This window comes from Vicugna pacos, chromosome 12 (genome assembly GCF_048564905.1).
Source record: "Vicugna pacos chromosome 12, VicPac4, whole genome shotgun sequence".
NCBI lineage: Eukaryota > Metazoa > Chordata > Mammalia > Artiodactyla > Camelidae > Vicugna > Vicugna pacos.
The window spans coordinates 20606832-20634190 of NC_132998.1; the positions used below are offsets into that span (position 1 = coordinate 20606832).

At 33.4% G+C, this 27359-nt stretch overlaps 1 protein-coding gene and 1 non-coding gene across 4 annotated transcripts in view; one reads left to right on the top strand and one right to left on the bottom strand.

Moving 5' to 3' along the window:
• The window catches only part of CPNE8 (copine 8), a 171055-nt gene that overhangs the window by 119624 nt on the left and 24072 nt on the right, over positions 1 to 27359 (top strand). For 2 of the 3 annotated variants that reach the window (XM_006202855.4, XM_015238039.3), the window contains 6 exons: positions 4492 to 4567; positions 8560 to 8613; positions 9626 to 9687; positions 11198 to 11244; positions 17723 to 17904; positions 24151 to 24278. In XM_006202855.4, coding sequence (XP_006202917.1) covers positions 4492 to 4567; positions 8560 to 8613; positions 9626 to 9687; positions 11198 to 11244; positions 17723 to 17904; positions 24151 to 24278 — 549 coding nt within the window. Of the gene's footprint in view, positions 1 to 4491; positions 4568 to 6217; positions 6307 to 8559; positions 8614 to 9625; positions 9688 to 11197; positions 11245 to 17722; positions 17905 to 24150; positions 24279 to 27359 lie in introns of those variants that run through there. The other variant, XM_072973000.1, reaches the window with a different exon arrangement.
• On the bottom strand, positions 4694 to 4766 carry TRNAS-AGA (transfer RNA serine (anticodon AGA)). Its single transcript has one exon. It is a non-coding gene; the product is annotated as a tRNA-Ser (tRNA).

The window sequence follows — 27359 nt, forward strand, 5'->3', positions numbered from 1 at the left end:
TTTAGGAAGGTCATTGGAAGTGCCAAGAAAAGGCAATCGTCTCTCTCTCTTTTCTCTATGTCTTTGCTGTAATTAGGTGGGTGCATTTCTGTGGGAAAATAACAGCTGTCAGCATAACCCTAGAGTTGTTTCAAGGAAACAGAGTAGCAACAGCTAATATATTTGGCACTTGTTCCATGCTTTTGGATTAAGTATAATTCGTATGAGGCAAAATTGTGAATATGACTGGCAAGGTAAAATTACAGCATGACCAGGATATTAACCATTCAGTAATGCCCACTGGTTACCAGGCACTGAAGTAGGTGCTGAGAATACTGAGATGAATTGATCATTTTCCTTACCTTCAAGTATATTATAAAAGCTAAGATGGGAGATATATAAACAATAAATATTATACAGTGTAGGAAGTGTGATGATACAATTGGGTTTTTTTGAAAGCAAAGGGGAAGGGCATACAGCAGGGAAGATTTCTTAGAGGAGAAAATAGCTGAACAGTAGAGTAAAAGATAAGAGATACAGGAAAAGATGTCAAAAGCAGGGGAGGATGGACATGATTGTCAAGTAGGTAATATCCTACAGGTTTCAGATATAAATGTGAATATACATAATACCCATTTTCCACTATTAATAGAGGATAGAAATTATCATAATACTCAGATTTTATTCAAAAAGTCACTTTACTCAAACAAGGTATTTTTGACTCAAATTACTACCTATAATACTAATAAACTTACTCTCAATATCTGTTTATTTCCTCTGATTTTAAATAGCATGTATCAATTATAAAAATTTGGGGGAAAAAATTAGAGCTGTAAACACACACAAATCAGATCAACCATCCTGGAATGAACTTTATTTTGTAAATGCAGTCAGAGCGCTTGAAACTTATAACATAGAATAATTATTTTAATTACAATTAAACTTACAGGAAATACCAAAACAGTATTATTGATTTACAAGGAAATTGTTGGTTGTGATTCATTATCAAGGTACTTTCCATCATATTTCTCTGTGTAGTGAGAATTGTTTTAATATTATAGTACTGACAATCATGAACAGATAAAAATGTTAAAGTGAATTAATTTTCTTTTAATCTTAGTAGAATCTAACAGTAGTAAATGATAGGGGAAAAAGATAATTATAAGGATAAATCAGTGAAAACCACCTTCAATACTTTCTTTGAAGTCCTTGTCTGTAATTTAATATATATTATTTGAAGAACAACAGGTTAGAAAAGAAAACTACAAAACTTTCCATGCATTTCAAGGGATCTATAACAAAACTGTCCTGAGGATTTATTCACTTGTCCACCCAGATTCTTCAGATGTATTCTTGAAACAAAGCACTTTTTATCTACACTTGGCTATTTTATCGCTGTTACCACTCACTGCCTTATGTTTATGATCTTTCGACAAATCCTCACTTCTTTTTTTTTGTTTGTTTTCTAGTAAACTTTCTTTCCTTTTTCAGTTTTATTAGGTAGAATTTTTACAGTTTCACTGCACAGACACATTATATTGCATGTAAGTACATACATACAGTACACTGCATTTTTTTAGTTTACATGTATGTACTGATTATTGTTTCTAAGAACAGATTAGAGCTTTAGCTTTTTAAACTTAGTTATCAAAGGAATAAAGCCAACCACAAAGAATCAACAGAATGCAGTAATCTAGTCATATGGGACAGTCAAATGTGCTTACATGTATTCAAGAAATCAATCATCTTAGTTATAAATAATAAGTAGTTCATTTATGTCATTATTATTATTATTATTATTATTATTATTATTATTTTTAGACAAATCCTCACTTCTTGATGATTCATTTCTCTGGATTGGAATAGCTACAATGATGTGTTTTCTTTATCTCACAAAAATGTTATCTTGGAGCCTAAAATGTAATTTGTGACTCACTTGATACATTTTCTCCCCTGCCACACAAGGATAACATTGCATTTGTATAACATGCAAACTGTTTTATTCAAAATAATCATCTTGAACAAGATTCAGAAGGAGGGATAAGTATTTATTCATTCTTTTACTTACGTATGTTTTGTCCTGTTCTGAAAAGGATCCAAGAAAGCTTATAGGAAAGCATATAATAAGACATAGCGAACTAAACTGTGTGAGGAAATTGAAGCACAGGGGAAATAAGAGTGAAATATCCTAAAAGTTTGCAGAGGACAACACATCGTGAAGACATACCCTGCTAGAGATGGGTCACAGATTTGGCTTAAGCTCCCTAATAACCAGCCTTAGAGGGGAAAAATCTCCATTTCATGATAAACAGGGTCTTTTCAGAATAGGAAATACAAATGAGCAGCACAGATTCCTAGCATGGAGACCAAAGAAATTGTACGCCGTTGTTAATAACTCAACTCTGTAGAGCAACAAATTCAACAAGAACAAAACAGAACTAAACTAACTGTTCAAGAATGGCTTCTTAGAAAGTTCCGCCATGACTTCAACACAGGCACGTTAATGTGCAGTTTAGTAAACCTGACCATTGCACTTAGGTCCAGATTTGTCACTCTGCTGGGCAGGCTTTATCCAGATGGATGTATCACATGTTCTTGAGATGTAATTGAGTAGTTACTCGGTTGAGTAGTTGAAACCAGTAAATATTACTTTTCTAGACCACGTTTTTGCTTAGTATCAAGTGGCAGGAATTTATTGTTAAAAATAAGAGCTAAACATTGAATTAAAAAACATTTTTTTTAATTAACCAAACGGGTAGGACTTACACAGTCAGAAAACTGCCATGAGGGCTTAAATGATTGAGTCACTCCTAAGGCTTCTATATTAGGTCCCCATCACTAGTTTGGTGAGCACTCATTACACAAGGCTTGTCCACACTCATCAGTATCAAAATTGTGTCTGATAGCCTTTCATAGAACGTTTTCTCGGTGACTTAATGATATCTGAAACATATATAGCAATGCAGGATAGATTCTAAACAGAATCTTCATAACTCAAGAGTTTTTTAAATTTCTGTGAAAGATACTGTGGTTATAAGCTTTTACTTCTCAAGATCAAAGAGAATTGTTTTACTTATTTAAAAAATAGCACTAAAGTATTGTTTTGTCATTTTCCCTGTGTAACTTGAAAGAGTGAGTGCTGGGGTTTGGATTCACAAATATAACTATATTTATCACAGTCTTCAGTTCTCTCTCCTTTTCCCATTTTCATGTGTGCAGATCTGCTTCTGAAAGTTAAATTTAGAAGAGGTCAAGGTGACACTGGGGTAAAGAGGAATGCTCTGTATAGATTACTGTAATATGTGCGCAAGGTCTTTAAGATAAGGGAGAACTGGGGGGCTGAATACCTAAAATGAGTTGTATCTTATTTTAAAAAAAATTATATTGCAAAAACTCTACTAAAATTGATGGCAGCTAGTTTTTTCTTTGAAATCCCAGCTTTAGAAATCAGTAGTTTGGTTGGCTAGCCACCATTTGTTGCTTGTAACTGGTCATCAGGTCTGTGGAAGGTGTATGGATTTTAGGGACTCACAGTTAAGCATAAACCCACCTGGAGCCTGGGGAAAATACCCATTTTTATTGTAATGAACACCTTCTACTTGCAAAGCAAATGGGCCAAACTGAAATTGTATGATACAAATAGCGATGACATTCCATATGATTGTTACAGTACTTCAGCTCTTACAAGCTTTATCTTCCTCCCCTGATGTATCACATTTCACCATTGCACCAAATATCAGCATTTTATTTTTATTTCTCAGCAGTGTATGTGTTCATCCTAGTGTTGGCCATTGAATTAGTGCAGAGTAGTGGAACACAAGTCCCCTCTAAACTGCTGAATGCATAACATGTGTTTTACAGTTGCATAAGTCAGCCTCAGTAATCAGTGATAAGAATTTCCTGATGAAAACTATTTCTCAATCCTTACCCTTCCCCACCTAAATTGAGAAGTTCTGCTTTCTGAGAAGACAGTGAAGATTGCTTTAAGATGAAAAAATTCAGAATAACCATGTTTGGTATTAGCAATGTACTTTTAAATTATTGTTATAAGGCTTGGTGACTATCATCCATGGGAATGTGCGGTACCCTTTTAAAAATAGTGTCTTATTACATTCTGGTCATAGGAAAACTTGAAGACTTTGATTTGGGATATTGATATGGATAATAAGTTTTTGAGTGCCTTAAACTTTTATCCTAGTTAATAATAATTTGGAAAGCATAGATGATAAAATACTTTTGAGATATGAGTTATTAAAACTAATATATCTATTTGAAATATTAACATTTGTGGGATAACAATATTATTTGAATACTAACAAAATGTGGTTTTGGATATATATAATTTTGGATTAAAGAACAATGAAATTATGTGTCATCCTCTTAAATTATGTTATATTCATAATAATATCAGGCATTTTTTTCATGATTAAACTATACATTTCTGAAAAGTTTTAAAATATAATTAACAAATGTATGAAAGCTAATACTCTGTATTTTTCCCCTTAATTTTAGTCATGATTTCATTGGAGAATTTACAACAAGCTATAGGGAACTTTCTAGAGGGCAATCACAATTCAACGTGTATGAGGTAAGAGGAATTTTATTATTATTTTCCTCTGAAACAATTTATGCTTTTTTAATTTTTATTTGTTCATTTATTGTTTTTGTTTATTTGTTTTGGGGGGAGGTAATTAGGTTTATTTATTTATTTTAATGGAGGAACTGGGGCTTGAACCCAGGACCTTGTGCATTCTAGGCACACACTCTACTCCTGAGCTATACCCTCCCCAATTTATGCTTTTAAAGTGTAGATTTTTGCAAAGGATAATTGCCAAAAGTTAACGAAGTGCTAGTATATGTTAGAATCTTAAATTTATTGAGTAGATTGTTTTCTGAGATTAAATGATCGTATTTCTCAAGTCACATGGTCTTTTGAATCTATTTTGAGTGATTTAAAAATTCTTGCTTATGAAATATTTTCTTATTTTAAAAATATTCAATGTGGATGCAAGTTTATTTTTTTCTTGAGCTCCAGCCTTTATGTTTTGCCTCCCTACCAACCTCCTGCTCAATCCCTTTTTAATAAAAAGAGAAAAATATGCATTTTAGTTGTGTCAGCATGATGTTACATAACAAGCTGTTTTTTGCTTGCTGTGTTGGAGCATCTTAACTGTTGTTTTGATGAAGACTGAAGGGAATGAGAAAGTATAATTCAGTCACTAGAGAAAGCCAAGTTATTAAAGCAAACACAGTAGTTATTTCTGCCTTAAAACTACCTTTGCCAGTTAACTGCCAGGGATGTGTTAAGCATATGGTATGTTTTAGCACTGTTAATGCTTGAGCTATATCATCTGTACGTTCTCTGTCATTTTTAAATTTGATGTACATCGATAGTTAAGGAGTATATCTCAGCATTTAGTCAATAATGACACTAACACTAAAATTACACTAAAATTGACCTCTTATAAGAGTGGAGGAATCTCCTGTCAGTCACCTTCTTACTAGGCTAAAGCAGCTGTATTCTGTGCATTCACTTATTAATTTATAAATAAAATATTTATAACATGACTTCTGTATTCCATACTTTGTATTAGTCTCTGGGGATATAGACCTGAATGAAAATTTCACTGTCTAATGGGAGAGACAAACACATGAAATATATTTAAAGTATCTTGATAGGTGCTATATATAATAGTATACTTAGCAGACTACGAAATATTATTGGGAGGGTAGGGGCCAGCAAACTCATCCCAAGAAAGCTTCCCAGGGAAAGACAAAGTTAAGCATAATGGATCACTTTTTCTATCTGAGTCTTTCGAGGACAGAATATTAAAGCTCAGAACAGACAATGAAAGGAAGAGAAGACAGGTTGCACTTATATAGATGCCTGTTTTCTCTCCACACTCTCAAGGCTGAGGAGGAATGAGACATGCATACTAGTCCTCCTTGTGCTTAGAACTAATTCACTGCCAAGTCACCACATAATCCTCCAGAGATCAATTATTTTGAGTTTCCTTAGCTCTTACAGTGTCTTCTCTATGGAGCTCTCTTATCCAACAATGCTTGCTTAATGAGATAATCAGTATTCCATTTGATGAGATGACAAAGAAACTTAGTAACAATTATTCCTTATTAAATACTCAACCTGGATATTTGTGCCATAACTTCACATATAAATGTGTTCTTATTATTCATATTCTCAGTAGAAGAGATCAGTCTGAAGAAAATCTGGGAGACCATTATGTATTATGTATAAGTAGTTTTAGAATTTCAGTGGACAGCAAGCTCTTGGTCAAATTCAATGGAAACGTCATTTTCTGCACACATGTAAGGGGTTCAGTTTTGTTGAGGCAGCCTTGGAAATTTTCAGCCATTATTCCTTCACATATTCTTTCTGCCCTTTTCTCTCTCCCATTTCTTTTTGGTACTCTCAGTATTTATATGTTGTAATGCCGGATTATATACCACAGGTCTCCTAGGCTCTGTTCTTTTTTTTTCTTTATTTTTCTTTTTTGTTTCTTAAACTAGAAAATCTCAGTTGACCAATCTTCAAGATCCCTGATTATTTCTTCTGCCAGCTCAAATGTTCTATTAAACCCCTCTAGCAAATTTTTCATTTGTTACTGTTCTTTTTAAGTTGGTAATTTCTATTTGGTTCTTTTTTTAAAATTTTGATCTGCTTATTGGTTTTTCTACTTGGTAAGACATTGTTTCATACCTTATTTCTTTAGTTCTTTAAACATAATTATAATAGATGACTTGAAGAATTTATTAAATAAATCCCATATCTACAAGTGCCCAAAGACAGTTTCTATTGATTGCTTTTTTTCCCCCTATGTATTGGCCATGCTTTTGTCTTTTTATGCATGCTTTGTATTTTTGGTGGTTGTTGAATGCTGGAAATTTTTTAAAGTATAGTAACATGGGATACCAGATCCCCTGCTTTCCCGGGGTTTGTTGTTGCTGTGGGTTTAGTGACTTTCTTGGAGTAATTCTGGAAAGTCTGTTTTCTTTGCTGTGTGGGTCTGTGCTTGGTTAACTAGTGGTCAACACATGATTTGACAGAGATTTATGTACATTGGTACGCTTCTCATATGCTCCAAGTGTAAAATTCTACCCTGGCTTTCCCTTGCTGTTTAAATAAAGACTCAAAGTCAGCCAGAGATGAAAGATACGAGGGCTTCCTCAAGGTCTTTCCCGGCCATGCACACAGTCCTGCACAAGCACTTGGCCTTCTGGCTCTCCAGCGATATGCCTGATCTTTTCAAAGCCTCCGCCTGCTTTACAGACAGGTTTGGCAGGTAAAGCCACTCTCCTGGCAGTTCTGGGCTGATGGGACCTCCTCCAGAATTTTAGTTGTGCTGATTTGGGGCTAGTTTTGAGGCTGTGACTAGGTCTACAGTGGGGTCTGCAGTAGGTGGGCTTGTTGCCAGAGGCTCAGGTGAGTGAGGATTACGTGGGTGGATGAGACTGGCTTCAGTAGCGTGGTCCTGGGCCAAGTTTCCTTTTCAGAGTGCACAACTGGGTCCTCTGTCAGTCAGCATATTACTAGGTTTGTGGTCAGGTGTGGCTCCCACTAGGTCCCTGTCTAATGGAAATTACTGCCATTATTAAGCAGTAAGTGGAGCCCTTAAGTATTCCCATAGTTGGGTGATTTGCTCTGTTAGTGTATTTAATCTAATAAAAACTGATGTCTCTTGGGTATATTTTATTTATTAGAAAAACTATAGTTTTTATACAAAGCAATCACTATTATTTGGGACCTTGACTATTAAAAGTCTCTCTCACATCAAGAAGATGCATATGATAGGGTAGTCAATGCATAAAGTGATTGAGAAGAATGTTACTGAAAAGAGACTTTTTTTTAAAGACGATTATCACTAGTAACTTCTCTTTTTTTTTTTTCTAATTGAAGTATAATCAGTTTATAATGTATCCATTTCTGGTATACAGTACAATGCTTGTCATACATATACATACAATATATTCATTTTTATATTTTTTCATTATAAGTTGCTATAAGATATTAAATATAGTTCTCTGTGCTATACAGTTAAAATTTACTGTTTATCTATTTTATTTATAGTATCTGCAAATCTTGAACTCCCAATTTACCCCTTCCTACCCCCTTTGCCCCCTGGTAACCATAAATTTGCTTTCAATGTCTGAGAGTCTGTTTCTGTTTTGTAAATAAGTTCATTTGTCTTTTTTTTTTTAGATTCCATATATGAGTGATATCATATGGTATTTTTCTTTCTCTTTCTGGCTTCACTTAAAATGACAATCTCCAGGTCCATCCATTTTGCTGCAAATCGCATTATTTTATTATTTTTATGGCTGAGTGGTATTCCATTGTATAAATATGCCACAGTTTATTTATCCAGTCATCTGTCGATGGACATTCAGGTTGTTTCCAATTTTTGCAGAGAAGTTTTGGCTGGTTGACTACTTAGGAGTCATATTAAATACATTTGTAAGTGAATGAATACATAAGAAGTGAAGGTACCAGGTTGGACTACACATTTTTTAAATATTTGAGTATAAAACCTGATATTGTAATTGTTTTATCTGCTTTTTAAGGTGATAAATCCCAAGAAGAAAGGGAAAAAGAAGAAGTACATTAATTCAGGAACAGTAAGTCAAATTTTATGTTATTCATTAAAGATTCAAATAAGTGAATAAAAATATATATTTTCTATCAATTAGAAGCAACTAAAAACTGAACTGTTTCACTTAGGATTTTTAATATGAAGGTATATATTTAAAAAAAAATAATTTGCTATGGGAATGGTTGAAATGGAGAATATCTTATAGGAGGTAGCGACCTAGCAGCCTAAATACTGTCCTAGGGGTTGAATGGCCTTCGAGGGAAGATGAAGTTGTTACGAATTCTTCATTCAGTGAACCTAGAGAGAATCAAGCAGACCTGAAAAAGTTTAAGTTGTAATAAGAAATACTACATTCTTTATACACGTAACTAAGACTTGTTTTATGAGACGTGAAAGTATTTGTTTACAGTGCTTTAAAATTTACAACTCTGTGGAAATGTTGGACTAAATCAGCACAGGAAAGTGCAGAGATGAAAGTTTATGTTAAAATTGTGAAAAATCGAAACCATCCCATTTTGATAAAAAATATACTGAGAATTTTAATCCTAAAATGTACTTTTCCTTGGGAGAAGCAAATAGAAGTTCCGCCCAAGTTTTCCTTTAAAGGTTTTTACAAAGCAAGACATTACAATACTGGATGGCCTCATTACAATACCAGGACAAAACCACACATTTCTTTCTATGCGGTTTAGCTCACTGATTTTGATTTTTTAGTTTTAACCATTTTCCAACTTACTTTCAATTTCCTTTGTATCTAAAATTGGAAGTAACATAATGTCCTTGTAGATAATTTTTATGTTGTTCTTCAAAGGAAGTAAACTGGTCATGTAAGTCACTTTATTTTTTGACCCCTTTTCTTCTGATAATTTTAAATGTAAGAACAATGAGTCCTAGGAAATTTTAATAAGGAGGAATATTTTAATTGATTTTCAAAATGCTAGGCAATATGCTTTTTCTTCTGTTAGAAAAAAGTCTGTTTGGGATTGCCATTAGCACTAGCAGGTAATTCTGCCTTGTTATTATTTTCTTTCTTTCAGGTCACCTTACTTTCTTTCTTGGTAGAAACAGAAGTTTCATTCCTTGACTATATTAAGGGAGGGTAAGTCATTCTCTGAAATTGTTTCATTACCTAACTAATGGTTGAGAGGCAAGTTTGAATGTGTTTAGGCTTAAAATGACAAAGCAATGTACTGATGGTGACCGTTCTTTTCAATCCCTCAGAGGGGTTTATTATCTCAAAATATTCTCCCAAATGTTTCACTGATTTCTTTTTCTAAAAGTTTTATGTGTTAAATGTGTTATGCTCCAAATTAGCCTATATTCTTAGCCTATAAACCTAATTTCTGCTCTGAGGAAGAAAATTACCATATAGCTATAAAGAGAATCTTTATTAGTTTTTATTAATGTAAAACACAAAAGGTTGTTTATTCCTTAGGGGGAAAAAAGTGAATGTGTTTCAACACCTGAATAATATTAAGGATTTTTCAGGCTGAATTTTTAGAGAAAGAAGGAAATATTACTATACTTTATAGTAAGAGAACTACAAGGAACCCAGTACTATAGTACCCATCACCACCGTCACCATTATCGTCATCATCACCATCATCATTATTACCACTACCACCATTTAAACAACAGCTCAAACTCTGAAGTGTTAAGTCAGTTGTACAGTGGGTCAAAAGTAATTTGTTATTAAAAATAGTCTAAGTACATATGTTTTCAAATGATTTACTTTTTCAGTTAAAATTATTTTGTAAATTAGTCATGATAGCAGGTTATCCCAGTAATCACATAATCACATCCTTGTCACTTACTTGTTTTTATGCCTTCTTTGGTGAGAAAGAAGTGGAATTACATACAGAAGGAGTCAAAGGTGTATCCGAAGGAGTGAATTTTTAATGTGAATGCCACTTCTTTGGTTTCCATCAGGAAGAAAAGAAAAACAAATGCTAACCCAGTAAAACAATTTGAGGCAACTACCATGTGCCGAAAATTTTAAGTATCTATAACCAATTTCACTATATAAATATTTATCTATGTCTATAAATACACACACATATACACAGTAATGCTCTGAGCACTGAGGGATAGATCAGTATCTAAAATACTTCTAAAATAGTTCTGAAGAAAGCAAAAGAAAATCCCGTGTTTTCAGGATTGTTGGAAAGAATTAGTTTAAGGAATGATATTATTAGACATGATTTTAGCTATGCCTTACTTTTAAGGGCATAAAAATTTCACATTGACTACAGAATAGTTCTGAAAGCAAATGAATACTAAATGTTCTCATTGGACACTGGCAAATAATTATTTGCAGTTTGATTTCTTTATTATGAGCCCCTCACTTAGCTATTTTGCTCTCAACTAGGAGCTGTTTTTATACCTGACACTTTATTTTGTATTCTACAGTGATATGATTGTAAATGTATTTTGCCAAGTGCTTAGCTTATAAAAATGCCTATTGATTTTACACAGTGTGTGCTATAACATAGTTGCTAGTAATAACATTAAAAAGTTTACTGATGTAAAAAATAGAACACAAATGGAAATCAAACTCCTTTTTATGAGATTATTCAGTTATTAATGATTCTTATTTACTTGCATTTTAGAACGCAAATCAATTTCACAGTGGCTATTGATTTTACAGCATCAAATGGTGAGTATTATGACTATCCCATAATAAAAATTATCAGCAGTTACATGAGAAAGTAAATATTTATTTTCGTGAGTTTAGGTATTTTTTTCTATATATACATTACATACATACTTTAGAAGTGTTTCATATAAAATTCACGTAATTGTTTTTTTTTAATACTATGAAATAGTTCAGATACACAAGAGACTATAAGAAATACAACATAAGTGCATAAATAGTGCCATTCACATTTATTCAATATTGAAATATTAACACTTTTGTTTTATATATTTTAAAAAAGAAAATTTTAGGTATATTAAGCTCATGGTCTACCTGCCCTATTGCTTCTACCTTCTCTTTTCCATACTTAACTATAATTCTGAAGTGTATGTAATTATAATCCTCATTTTATAGTAGTTCTCTGTGTATTAATTTATATAAATGTATTTCAAGTACATGTACCTTTTGCAACTTGCTTCACTTTTACTTGTTTATTTTTAAGAATGACTCATGTTAACAAATTATTTAATTAATTCAGAGGGACTATCATATAACACCCCATGAATGGATATTCATAATTTGTATATCAAACATTTTAAGAAAAGACAGACAGTGGACTTTTAATTTTATTTTGAAGTGATTTGGTTTCAAACAGAACAATTATCAGTTATGAGTGAAATCACTTATTTATTATGTATCGTAAGAACATGAATCTCATTATTTAATTTTATCGTAAGTTTATATTTGTATCTAGGTTTTTTCAAATTGTGTATTGTGCTATGACTCTCAAATTATATTCCTTTCACTTCACATTTCTTTCTCATTCACTCACGTTTCACAAAATAATAGAATTTTTAGGTAAGAAGTCACCATAGAGATCACTTACCCCAACCATCATCCTCATACAAATAAGAAAACTCAGATCCAGAAAATTGTTTTACTAACTGATACATTTTGACTTGTTAGTACTACAGTTAGAAATAGAGATGAGGAGACCAAACTAATTCAGCTTACCTTTGATTACACAATAAATTTATTCTCCAACATTGTGGCTTCAGGTTAATGATTTTTACACATGTATTTTATTCATTAAAATATGAAACATAGACACCTAAAATCCAACTGCATTAAAATACTAGCTTGTATTTACTGATGAGCATTGACATAACTAGAAGAGCTAGAATCTATGCAATAGAAAGACACAAACTACTGAGAGAAAAATGACTTAAGAAAATAGACAGTCTGAATAGACCTATCATAACAAATTGAATTAGTAATTTAAAAACTATCCACAAACTTTATGTGGACCCAGACCCAGAGAGCTTCACTGGTGAATTCTACTTAAAGAGGGATTAATACCAAGTCTTACAGAATCTTCCCAAAAAAAAAAAAAATAGAAGTGGAAGGAATACTTCCCAACTCATTCTGAGAGGTATTACCCTGATCCAAAACCAGACAAAGACATCATAAGAAAAACTGAAAATCAATATACTTTCTTGGTATAACAATTCTTAACAAAATACTAGCAAACTGAATCCAGCAACATATAAAGAGAAATATACTCTGACCAATTAAAGTTTATCCCAGTAATGCAAGGTTGGCTTAATATTCAAAAATCAAGTAATGTAATACACCAATATCAATAGAAGAAAATGTAAAAACCACATGGCCATATCAACTGATACAGAAAAAAAATTGATAAAGTCCAACATACTTTTATAATAAAAACACTTAAACTAGGAATAGAAATTGACTTACTAACCTTATGAAGAGAAAATACGAAAAACCTATAGCCAACATCATACTTAAGGATGAAAAGCTGGATGTGTTCCCTTTAAGGTGAGAACTAGAACAAGGATGTCTGCTCTTGCCACTTCTAGTTTACATTGTACTGGAGGCCAGGGCAATTAGGCAAGAAAAAAATGAATAAAAGACATTTAGATTGGAAAGGAAGTGGTAAAGCTATTTTTATTTACAGATGACATACTCTTTTATGTAGAAAATCCTAAGGAATCCACTAAAAATCTATTAGAACTAATAAATGAGTTCAGCAAGATTGAAGGATGGAAGATTAAAATATAAAAACCAATTCTTTTTCTATACACTTCCAATGAACAATCTGGAAATGAAATTAGGAAAACAATTCCATACAATAGTATCAAAAGGAATATAGTACTTAGGAATAAATTTTAAAAAGTGAATGCAAAACTTATACCCTAAATTATATTCTGAAAAAGTTTTTGAAAGAAATTAAAGATTTAAATAAGTGGGAAACATGTTGAGAAAATTCAACATTGTTAAGATGGCAATATCTTCCAAAGAGACTGACATACTCACTTTAATCTCTATCAAATCTGAAAAGCCTTTTTTTGAAGAAATGAATACCTGACCCAAAAATTTGTCTGGAATTTAAAAGGACACAGAAGAACCAAAGCAGATTGAAAAAATGAACAAAGTAGGAAGATTCATATTCCTCATTTTCTGAACTTACTACAAAGCAACAGTAATTTAGACAGTGTGGGGCTGACATAGATAGATAGATAGATCAATGAAATAGAAATGAGATTACAGAAATAAACCCATACATCTAAGGTTAACCGATTTTAAGAAGAGTAACAAGACAATCCAGTTGGAGGAGAGTCTATTCAAAAATGGTACTGGGACAACTGGATAGCCACATGCAAAAAAATGAGGTTAGATCCTTAGCTAACATTGTATACAAAATTAATATAAAATACATCAAAAATCTAAATGTAGAGGTTAAAATTATAGAAATATTAGAAGAAAACATAGGGATATGCCTTCATGACCATGGATTTGACTGTTGATTCTTAGATATGACACTAAACACACAAGCAGCAAGAGCAAATAATAAGTAAATTGAACTACATCAAAATTCAATTTTTTTTTAGGCTACACAGAACACAATTAACAAAGTGGAAAGACAAACCCCAGTATGGGATAAAGTATTAGCAAACCAAATATCTCATTGGGGGCTTATATCTAGAATGTATAAAGAAATCTTTTATTTTTCTTTTTTGAATTATTCCAATTAAAATGATATTCCATTTACTCAAAAAAGATATACAAATGACCAATAAGCACAGGAAAAGGTACTTGACATACTTATACATCAGGAAACACAAATCCAAACCAAGATACTATTTCACCTACTAGGATGACTATAATCCAAAAGTCAGGTCACAAGTGTTGGCAAGCATATGGAGGAATTGGAACCCCCATATACTGCTGCTGAGAATGTAAAATGGTGCATCCACTTAGGAAAACTCTTTGGCAGTTCTTAAAGTTGTTATAAACATAGTTACCATATGCCCCAGCAATTCTGCTAGATACATATGCAAAAGAGATAAAAACATATGTCCACACAAAAATTTGTACATGAATGTTTACAGCAGCTTAATAGCCAAAATTTGGAACACCCAAAATGTCCATCAACTGATAAGCGGATTTTAAAATGTGGTATAGTCATACAATGGAATACTATACAGCAGTAAACAGGAATGAAATATGACGTTCAACATGTTACAACACAGGTGAACCTTGAAATCACTGTGCTAAGTGAACGATAGTCACAGCACGTCACATATTATGTGATTCTGTGTACATAAAATGTCCAAAATAGGCAAATTAATAGAAACAAAAAGTAAATTAACCATTGTTTAGTGCTGGGCTGGATGGAGTAATAGGGAATGATAGTAAATAGGTACACTTTGTGAGGTGATGAAAATCTAAAATTGACTACATTGATCATTGTACATATCTGTAAATATACTTAAAATCATTGAATTGTACATTTTAAATGGGTTAATTGTAAGTTGTATGAGTTATATCTCAATAAAACATTTAAAAAATGAGCCTAGTCAAGTGTGATTTTTTTTTTTTAATGAAGGCATAGTGTACCTCTAAAACAAAATCAGTTATGTCTGATAGTATTCAGGGTTTAAAATATTACAAAATCCTTAAGCAAAGAGTTATAGCTAAGAGTAAGGCCTATAAAATCTGCCAAGATTCATATTCTAGTTTGACCCATTATTACTGTGTGATTTGGGCAAGTTATTTAATCTGAAAAATGGGTGTAATAAAAGTACCTATGTTGTAGGTTTATTAAAAAGAGATTGAGATATCAAGTAAGTTCATGTTAGATTTCATGCTTTTATAATTATTATTGTTATTAGCTGACAACCCAATGTTATCAACCTACTACAAGTTCATTTTTCATATGCATTGCTACTGATACAGATGTGGTACAAACATGGTCCCAGATTCAAAGAATTGCTGAATTTTGTGGTGCAGAACACAAGTGCATAAGAGTAGGAGAGAAAAGACAATAAGAGCTGGAATAAATAAAGAAGATTGTCTGCATGTGAGACCCAAGCTCGAGGAGGAGAAAGTGAATTTCAGGATAGAACCGCAAACAGAGAGGTAGGGATGGAAAGGAAGATATCATTAGTGGAATAGTGAAGAGGTTGGGCTGGATGAAGATGCTGGAAAGAGAACATCTCTGAATGGGTAGGATTGAGGTCTGTTACGCATGATAGGCTAACATGTTTAGATATGCTGGGATATTAGCGGAATTTTTTTTAACTTTGTAAATTGTGGTTTTCTTAGAGAAATAGAATTAGTTGCATATTGCCACCATTGGGTAACAGTTTTTCTTATATTTGAGAGTTGTGTCAAATAACCACTTAGCCAAGTGGCAGTATTGTTTAGCTCTGTCTCCAATGGGCTTTTGACCAAGAAGCCAAATCCCAACTTCAGAAAGAAGTGTCAAAGGAGAATTGCACCAGATAAGTTAAAGAGCTAAGGAAAACTTCACTCAGGACTTTTGCAATAGAGATTAAAGCTATTGCAACAGAAAAGAGAAACTGAATTCAGTTCTTCCAAAACAAAAGGTGAAAGGATTTTTAAGCACTGTGCTGAACTAGTGGGAAAGGACTGAGGGATGCTGCAGGGGGAGCTGGCCTGTGTGATTAGGCCGGCTGTGTTAACTAATTCCCACTCAGGCTCCTACTCGCCCACAGAGACTAGGTTCTATCTTTCTTGATGATTACATTTCAAAGGGATAGCTCCCAGGTCCCTGAGACAGACATGGCAGGATTGTAGTAAAATTTGCATCTCAAAGGAGCAGAGAAGGAATTTGCAATTTCTCCTGACTATTGGGGCGATAGTCAGGAGAAACCTTTCTCAAGGTTAGTCCAGCTGAGGGGAACATTAAGGCCCATCTTGGTCAGAAGACACTTATTTTAGAAATTTTGTCATGTGGAAACAGCCCTTGAATGCTGGTAACCCTTTGGAAATACAAATGCATTTACACAATGAATTATTTTTAAACCAAAAATGTTCTGTGTACTATTATATGCATTATAAAACAAAGGGAGATCTTTCCTTCATTTTGTTTCTCTTTGGATCTCAAGGCCTTATTATTTTTTTTCCCCCTATCAAAAAAAACCTATGCCTTGAGGCTTTCCTTCTTCAGGTAATATTTTAATGTAGATTGAGCTTTATGAGCTATTACAAGTCCCATTTAATTTCCGTTTTCATTTAAAAAACTAAATGGACTTTCAGGCTGCCTTTGTGCTGATAATTAGGGCAAGTGAATGTGAATCTCAGTGTGTTTAAGTGGTAGCATATACATTAGTTTATGTCTCAAATTCATCTTTATTCAAATGCAATATCCCACAACATAGCATATTGAAAATTCAGAACCTTGTGGATGACCCAGATAATAATAGTAGTATACTGTTAAACTTTATATTTCTATGGTGCTTTATAATTTTTAATCACTTCCTCATACATAATCTTATTTTGTCTTCCCGGTAAACACTGTGGTAGGATTTATTACAGGCTTTTATAGTTGTTGTCCTGGAAATGGCAAGACTTTGAGGCTTTGGGCTCCTAGCTTAATGTCTAGTTAGAAGCTGAATAATTTTTTTCAGATCTAGATATTTAATTAGCATGAATTTCAAAATCATTATGCTCTTATTTTTTTAAGTGATTAAATTAGGATATGGCTCAAATAATCAATTTATGTTTGTGATACAACTTTAAGAAGGCTTCAGAATTATTGAAGCCCATTAAATCAGTTGGGGTCTCTGACTATAACATAAAGATTCAAGCTAAAGGCACCCAACTTTTTAAAAATAAAAGATTACAATAAAATAAGATTAAAAGAAATACTCTTATGCTTCTTCTGAGGCTGAAACTCAAGAATAGCCTATGGCATTGACAATGAGAAATCATTTTTGAAAAAATCTGCATATGGTTAGCATATATTTGAGAAACTTTCCACATGTCTGGTCTAATGTAATAAATATCACTATGTCAATCTCTATCCAAAAGAAACTATTTAACATACTATGAATGTAGGCAGAAAACATAATTTTTAGTATTTCAATCTGAAATAGATATCAAGAAAATTGTCCAAAATTTTATCTTTAGCCTGATCACTTATGTTTGAAATATTTTTTTCTGTCATCAGGCAACCCTGCCCAGCCCACTTCTCTCCACTACATGAATCCTTATCAGCTGAATGCCTATGGTATGGCACTGAAAGCAGTGGGAGAAATCGTTCAAGACTATGACAGTGATAAAATGTTCCCAGCTTTAGGTTTTGGTGCAAAACTGCCTCCAGATGGAAGGATATCTCATGAGTTTGCTTTGGTAAGAATACATGGCAAGGATTGATACTTTGGGGGAAAAAAAAAAAGTTGGATCTTTTTATTAGTTCACTGCTTATGTTGTGATCACTCATGTAGCAAGTTCTTGGGACTATACACTCAGCTCAGTTTCGGTAAATGATTGGTTTAGGAGTGTGTGATTAATGGGAAAAAAAAGACAGTTAAACAGATCAGTAGTAAATCTACCTGAAGTGCCTCTGATTTATAAATAGGGGCTCTATTCTGGTCATCTGTTTCTGCATACCAAACCTCCCTAAGACTTAGAGACATAAACCAATATATTCCACTGTATTCATGATTTGTGGGTCAAGAATTGGGCAGAATATAATGGTGGATGGTACGTTTCTTTAAGACGTATGGCGCCTCACCTTGGATGGCTTGATTGGCTGGAGATAGCTGGGGTTCTTCTACTGGAACCATATATCTGGATTTCATTCTGGCTGTTGGTTAGACTCTTCAGTTCCTCTCCATGTCATATCTCCTGGAGCTAATATGTCTATTAAGATGGCTCATTTGCTATATCTGATACCAAAGGATGGCTGAATCCTTAGGGTTGCCCAGCTGAATCCTAGCTGGATTGCCTAGACATCTTCCCTTCTTTCTACATGCAGCCTGTCCACATGGTTACCATGGGTTTCATCATGGTGCAGTGGTCCCAAGGTAGTCAGATTTCTTACACAGCAGCCACCTTCCCCAAAGCAAGTATTCTAAAAGGCTGGCGCAGAAACTACAGGGCTCTTTATGCCATAGCCTTGGAAGTCCCAGAAAGTTATTTCTCCTACATTCTTTTGGTCAAGCAAGTTACTAAATTTAGCACAGTTTCAAGGCAGGGGAAATAACCTTCACCTCTCAGTGGGAGGGGTATCAAAGAATGCATAGCTCTCCTTAATTTACCATCTTCTAAAATGTCATTTCTTTTCAAATACAAAGGCTGGAATTAGTTTTTTCAAATGTGATGCAATAATTATGGCTATAATTAATTATGGTTTCAGTATAACAGAGGAGGTATGACTGGAATAAATATTTTTCAATTTAATGTTCAGTTACATAGATCTACTCCATACTATATGATTACAAATAAGCAATGTACTGCATTTTACCTTCAAAATAAACCTCATACAGATAGTGCTTATAGACCCAATCAACCTTACTTTCACTTGCATTTTCTGATGAAAAATCAGGGTAGAAAAAAATGTTTGGGAAAATTTTAGCTTTTCCTAATAGAAATGTCTCCCTGCCCTACCCTATGTATTATAAAAGTAAACTCTTCCATGCCCAATATTTTTGTAGGTCTATTTTGTTTTTATTCTTGTTACAAATGTATGAGATTTTTTATAAGTTCTGCAAGAAAAATAGGTAAAAATAAACCATACAATCATTTATGAGTAATTACTGAGCATCAAGTCTGGTACTTCATACTCATTTCTTATATAATCCTCATAACATTCTCATGTGTTAGGTACATCATGACTTATATCATGACTGTCACATCACACTATTCTATCAAGAGCCACTCATATTAAATACAGCGAAAAGAGAACCCCCAAGAGTTGTATAACTTAGGTCAGAGTCATAGAAGTTAACCAGGTTTCCAGAGGACAGGACTTGGACCCAGATGAGTTTTATTTTAGAATCCATGCTCTTAACCACTACTAAACCACATTTTTTTAAATTCCTGTAATCCTACCTCTCAGATATGTGCTTTCTTAACACCATTATATATTTTATACACACACATACTTCCACAAGCTTTTATATGATTAAACTTCATCTTCCGTAAACACATTTTAAGAGCTTGTATTTTAACTTTTTTTTCCTACATTTATTCTTGTTTTTTATATTCCATCACCCACACAATTTCAGGAAAGGTTGCTGGAGGGTTTCTTTCTTCTATGAAATCGTCCACATGCTACAACCCCAAATGTCGTATAAAATGAATATCTGTTGGGATTTTGTTGTGTCTTAGAGAATTAAATTCTCCCAGAAACTTATAAAACCATGAATATGACTCATGATTTAAGTGCCTCAGGAAAAGGGTCATGAACTATTTTAATGCCTAAGAAAAGGAATCATTATGTTGAAATAAATAAGCTTTATTAATTTTCCTTCCATAGTTTCTTCTCACCTTTGTGTTATGATTTTTTTTTCCTTTTTCTCTCCCTCTAATTCTCTCCTTTTCTGCTTTTCCTACCTCAACATTCACTCCCTGTAACTAAACCTGTGTAAAGGAGACACTTTTTTATTATTTGCATCTTCAATGGTTCTTTGAACCCAACTCAAGTATTTACAGGATAGAGATCATACCCCTTTAAATTTATGAAAAATCATTTCTAAAATTGTTGAAAACAACAATGATGATGACAATGATGATGACAATGATGGTGATGCTTCAGCCTTAATGTTACCTATTAAATATATGACTATCATTTTTTTCAAAGCACTTCCGTTTTCTTGGATAAGTAAGGCAGGCAAAGGTTAAATAACAGGTCTTCAGGGAGATAGTATTCCATATATGATTTCTATGTTAACTTCACCCTAATTTACTGCAACACACACCTGGAGGTGTCAAAAATAGCAAGTAGACAAACTTCAGTCCGTGTCAATCTGCCAATTAGTGTACTATCCAATGTTAACAAACCCTCATCTTTCTAGGGTAAGAATCTGCGATACAGAGTCGCAGTTGTTAATCTGTTAATCACACAAAGTTCAAATAATCATCCATCTAGCAGGGGAGGGGAGGCCTTTTGTAAAGTTAACAATCTCTAGTTGGTGATTTGGGGGCTAGCACAAATCTTGAAACTGAGCTTTACTCAATCAAAAATGTGTAAGGTAAACCCCATCGTTTAGTATGGAATACGTGTAAGAATAGATTTAGTGGAAAAAGAAAAGGGAATGGAAAAAGAAAGGGAAAATACCAGTATCACCACTTGAGCACCTCCTGTTGTGAAATGAATGTCATGTCTTACTGTGGTTCTTGATGACGCCTTCGGGTGTTATAACTAAAAATACAAAAGTGCAGGGCTTTAGAGGAAGTATTTCTAATGGGCATGGGGCCAATGACCCTTAAAAGGTCTTACGCATTGATCAATAGAGACAAATGCTACATATGTCCATGTGATTTCTCCTACCAAATATCTGTTATCGAGGTATAGTCAGTTTACAATGTTGTGTCAATTTCTGGTGTACAGCACAATTCTTCAGTCATACATGCATATACATATATTCATTTTCATATTCTTTTTCACCATAAGCTACTACAAGATATTGAATATATTTCCTGGTGCTATACAATATAAACTTGTTTATTTACCAAATATCTAAAAACACTTGCATACTCTTCACTTATTTTGGCATTTATAGAAATCTATACTTATATTTGTGTGTACACCTTTTCTTCCAACTAAATGCTAACAGTAGAATAACCAAAGGTCTTTAACACTGCATCCATAAAATAGAAGCTCAATAGATACTTGTTTATTGAATAAAAATGGAGAATTTTCTCAGCTTTTCCCTATGGTAAGGAATCTCTGGGCAGCAACAGATACATTTCAGAGAGTAAAGCTCCTAATAGCTCTCTTCATGTTGCCAGCATGTTGGCCCCACTGGAAAGTGTTATGGGCTATGGGGAGCAACAGAGACCATAAGCCCCTCTCCCAGAAGTGAATCTGAATCCCCAGTACAATCCTTTGGGGAGCCAAATGGAGGGGAAAATGGGTGAGAGCTGGACACTCCTCACTTAAGTGTGCGCGTGGGGTTATTTCTCATTTGGAATTCTGTTCTTTATACTTTCTGTGTGCTCTACAAATCAATTCATCACGAGTGGAAAAGGCTGTTAATTAAAAGGGAAATGTAAAGTAGGGTGTTGATTGCCCTCTTCATTAATAAACAAGATTGGATGCACTTACTTTCAAGAACATTGTGTTCTTACTTTTGTGTTAGATCCACACATAAACTTATCTTAATTTGTCTTAACAAGCAAAAACTAATTCTCCACATAATTATTTTATGAAATGAGTTTTTAAAAAGTTTTTTTAATCTTTCTATCAAGATAACACGAAATGGTGGGGACAGTAGTGACCTTGTTATCATTTCAATTCCAGATGGATAAAGGAAATACATAGTTTTAGAGAAGTATAAATCCCCCTCAGTCAGAATGTTAAAATGCTGATCAAAAAGTAACTCTAAACTATCCTGGTTTGTAATTGTTCCCTTAAGACAGATATGGAATACATTTTTATATGCCTAAAATCAATAATAAGTTTTAATTTTAATTAGCTTCATGCCTTGGCAAGAGAAAAGAACACTGTAAAATTTTATTTAAAAGGAAGGTTAAATAAGTCAGCTCAGATTAACATCAAAACCAACCATTTACTGCTTTCTGTTAAATATTAAACCTTTAGTTTTAATTTCAATCAATTCATATAACCAATTTTATAAAGAATTATTTATGCTTTTAAAAATTTACACAAGGGTTCATTAATAAAAAAAAAGTTTGAAGAAAAAGACAAAATTAAAAGGGCAAAGGGGGCATCAATTCTTCTCTCACAAGTGACAAAACTGAAGTGATTGGTAATACCAGGGTTAGTTTCCTAAGATCCTCAGTCTTTCAAAATGCTTAGGATGTCGCACAGTGGTGGTTGAGGTGGGGCTCTGGGGTTAGACTAGACTATGGTGGATTCAAATACTGGCTCTGTTACTGGTGTTGCATGACTTTGGGCACAATATTTAAGCTCTCAGTGCCTCGGTTTCTTCATCTGTCTAGTGAAGATAATGATAGCATTTGATCTACTTTTTTACAGTTGGTATAAAAATTATATAATGCATGTAAATATTTTAATATAAAGCTTAGTATATAGACTTCAACAAATTTAAGTCATAAATTATCAGTCACTTTTGATTATTCAGGTAAAAGCATACATGCTAAAATTACATCTAACTATGTTTAAGCATGTACTGACCCTAGTGTTCATATATCTCTACATATCTATAAATTTTTTATGTTTCCCCCTTCCAGAGGGGAGCCTAATTCTGCTTCCCTTGAGTGTGGGCTACAGTGGGTGACTCATTTCTAACAAATATAGATTAAAGTAGAAGTCATACTGTGCAATGTAAGAGGGTAGGGGCTTGCTCTTTCCTGGATCACTTATTCCGGGAAAGTTAGCAGCCATGCTGCAAGAACACTCAAGCAGCCCCGTGCAGAGGTCATGTGGGCCTGCTGCCAGCAAGCCATGTGAGTGAGCCTTCTTGGAAACAGGCTCTCTAGCTCTGGATAGGCTTTCAGATGACTGCAGCCCAGGTCAGCTTCTTGATCTTAAGGTCTTGAGAGACCCTGAGCAAGAACCACCTGGCTAAGCTGCTCCTGGATTCCTGACACCTAAACACTGTATGAAATAATAAATGCCTACTGTGTTAAGCCATATATTGGGGGGGGGGTAATTTGCTACAGAGGAATAGATAACACTGCCTTATTTGTGGAATCTGGACGTGGAGCATTCAACCTAATAATAACAAGAGCAGTCAAGGTATGAGAAGCCAGACTAGGTCTCCAGGTTTAAAGTTGCCCTTCTGGGTACTGCCTGCAGAGTGGCAAGCTCCAATTCCCCTAAACAATATGTATATGTTTCTTTGATTCTTTTCCTTCTACCTTGTCTGGATGCTTCTCACATCAAATTACATTTCCTCTAACTCCTTTAGGTGAGGTTATCAATTGTGGCCAAAAAAATGTGCATGTGGTGATAATTTTACATTTTCACTTCTATAAAACAAAACTGAATTGATAAATTTTTTTCTGATTTTAATACATCACTGCAGAAAATTTGGGAAGTATAGAATAGTTTAAACAATGAAATGAAAGTCAACAATTACATAACCACCCAGAGGTAGCCACTATTAATATTTTCCTTCTTTTTAGATTTTTATGTGTTCATCTCTGTATGTACTATAAGACACTATTCATTGTAAAATGTTGTGATATTCAGGTTCTCAAGATTTTTAGAATTTTCTCCTGCCATTTTTTGCATAAGATTTTTAATGACTGCACATTGCATATCACAACCAGTGTAATATTTTATTGTCTATTGCTGACTACTTAATTTATTATTATTTTTTGCTATTTGTTTTCTTCCAAAAAGATCTTTATGAGTCTCAACACGTATCATTCTCTTTTTCAGTTCATCTTTATAGACACTCACTATTAATTTTTTTCTTTCTTTTGCCTGTAACTTTGCAGAATGGGAACCCTCAAAACCCCTACTGTGATGGCATTGAGGGTGTGATGGAGGCTTATTATAGGAGTCTGAAATCTGTACAACTGTATGGGCCAACCAACTTTGCTCCTGTAATTAATCATGTAGCAAGGTAAGTGGAAGTAGATAAGTTATATATCCTGGTATACAGGACTACAGTGAAATCATAACATTATTGTTGGCATGACTCCACAAATGAAAGTTGTTTTCTTCTAATTTACCTCCAGTAAAGTGAGGGAGAAGATACACAGTAGAAAGAGTCTTCACTGAGCTACCCTGATACTTCAGTAAGAGCTTTATATGAAAATCTCAAGTGATGAAACACACTGGGTTATGTTAGGATCTGTATTTGTTCGACCAAGAAATACGTTTTTTTCATTGAAAAGACATCCTTAAGAGCAATATTCTTCATGATCTCAACTGCATGTAAATCATTCATATCTAATCTCATACTCCATAGTAGCACAGAAATAATGATACTGAATTCTATGAAGACAGCTGAAGCCTTTCAGTGATATATAGGGCACATTATTTTAACCTTTTTGAAATTAATACAGTAGCTAATTTCATAAATTCCCAGAGCTCTACCTATAAATAGTACATAGTATTGAGATCAGAATATAATTGCTTATGATTCAAGTACATGTTCTAGAAAAAAAATTAATGTAAAAGTCTATATACACTTACCATTTTTTTCATGAATGCATAAGTAAATTAGACACCAGTTTTAAAATCCCTAAACAGTTTGTCTTAACCCAGTTGCAAATCGTATGAAATCCTGCTTTATTTTTATATAGTCAAAAAAGTATAAGGCTCATTTCTTTCTGAATATGTAGCCAAAACTTGAAAAAATAATATTGCATTTGGATTAGTTTATCAGTATTCAAAGGCAACATGAAACCTCAGTTCTCTACTTGAAGGTTCTGGTACTTCACCATCTCCCTATTGGACATCATCAGTGTTCTACTTTTCATTATCTGGGACATAGACAAGATGCTAAAATATCCCTGCACCCAGAGCTGACCCCAGTGGACTCTCCCATGGAACTCCACCTCAGGTAGACAGTGATACATTGATGACATCCTCTGAGTGTGACCCTTTAGCTCAGGTTTTTTCAAATATTTTCATCCACAATCTGTACTGAATTACGACTTTTATATCTCCACTCTGGATACACACAACTAAAAGATTATGAAATAATACTTATCCTTTTCTCATATTTTCTCTTATTTCTATCCTATTATTTTTCTATTACTTTTTTAAATGAAGATCTTGACCCGCAAAATTGATTTCAAAATCCACTAGTGGGTCACTACCTGTCATTTGAAAAATACATCCTAGCTCATTGTATTCACCCATATAAATAGTGTTACCTTTGCTTTCTGTTCCTGGTTTTTTGGATGGCTGTCAAATAAAGCAGAATCAAAAACAGTATTAATGCAAGATAAATTATACTTGACTCTTACTCTCTCTTACACACTATCATACTCATCACTGTTTTTTAATAGATAAAAAAAAGATAGAACTTATTTTTTGTAATTTTGCTAGTTATTATGTGTTCTCATCAGTGCTTACCAATTAATTTTATAGATTTTGTCCTGCTGAATCTCTACTCTAAAAGCTAAACTTTTAGATATAAAATTTCTAGGTGCATTTCTGTATCACTTCAAACTACAGGCTCCACACTGTTATATGACCATTTTTTATGTTTCGTCCAGCATTTTAAAAATTCTTAAACGTAAGGTTAGTTGCCAACTAACACTTTCAGACTCTTTGAAAATAATACGTGATCTAATAATTCTTTATTGTTATTTGTGGTAAAAAAAAATAAGAAATACAGTAAGATATGACTTTGGGAGAATCATCTTTTCCTTCTAATACAATGTGAAGTTCCATGCATCTGTCTCTTACTATGAATCTATCTGAAAAGACCTTTCTCCTTTTTTCTAATTTTTGAGAGTTACATTTAATTTTATATTTAAGTTTTTATTAAGACAATTTCTGTCTGACCCAAAACTATCATCTAAAAAATTTGTCAACTGCAAGAGAAGCTACTTTTTTCAAGATCAAATAGTTTTTGAACAAATAGTTTAAGACAACTGTTTGTTTCTAAATCGAGCAAGGTGCCATTCCAGTGTGTATGGCCTTTATATAAAACTCTTACATTTTATCACTCTTCAACAGTGCTTCACCATGCCCATCATATAAGAGTTAAGTATTCAACAAATGTCTAATAAGCGAGTTCTGTATATGTTATATTTGTCATTAAAATAATTTTTTATAAAGTCAAAAGCAAATACACATCCATATTTTTATTCACTTGGTTTTTTCCTCTTAAAAAGATGTGTTTGCTATATTGGTAAAAAGCATGGTTATTTGTAATAGTTTTCTCTGAGCATTTTGAAGACTGCTAATTCTTACTCTTTCTAAGAATAATCATTTTAAGCTCTTGCTCATTTTTAGAACTAAAATCCATATAAGACTTGAAATAATATTAATGAGGTAACAGTATTGTGAAATAGTCCAGACCCAAGGCATCAAATTTGCAAATCTTGAAGTCTTTATGTGCTGATCTGAGGCTTTCCAACCCGCCACCTCTAATTTCCTGCCTTCCCAGGTCTCGTTTTCCTAGAGCTGTCCAAGGAACAGCAATTCAGATGATGTAAAAATTCTACTCAACAGCCGTTGTAATGCTTTGTCACAAGTTTAAGTTCTAACACTCTAGCTTGGTATTCAAGAATTTCCCTACCACCCACCCATACAACCTCATTTCCCTCCAAATTCTCTAAAATGTACTGCACTTCAAGTCAGAGAAAACTGCTACTTCTGGGCTATGATGTCATTCTATGTATTCATTTATCAGGGCACTTAATAATTTGATCCTACTTTCTTGTTACATATAGATCTTTTCCACATTGAAGAAAATAAAATTTCACTATTTTTTTTTCACTTAACTTAAATAGTACTTATTATTTCCTAATATTATTCATTTGTTCTTTATGCCTAACCAGTTACTTGTTTTGACGCTGGGCACATTTCAGTCTTTAAGAAGAATCTATCAATTTCTAACTTAGCTAAACTGTTATTTTTTTTTCCATGACATTAAGAAATTTCCAAGATCCAGATAACCAGCTAAAATTAATTTTCATTTTTCAGGAAATAACATTTAATGTTTAAGAATTTCCATAACTAA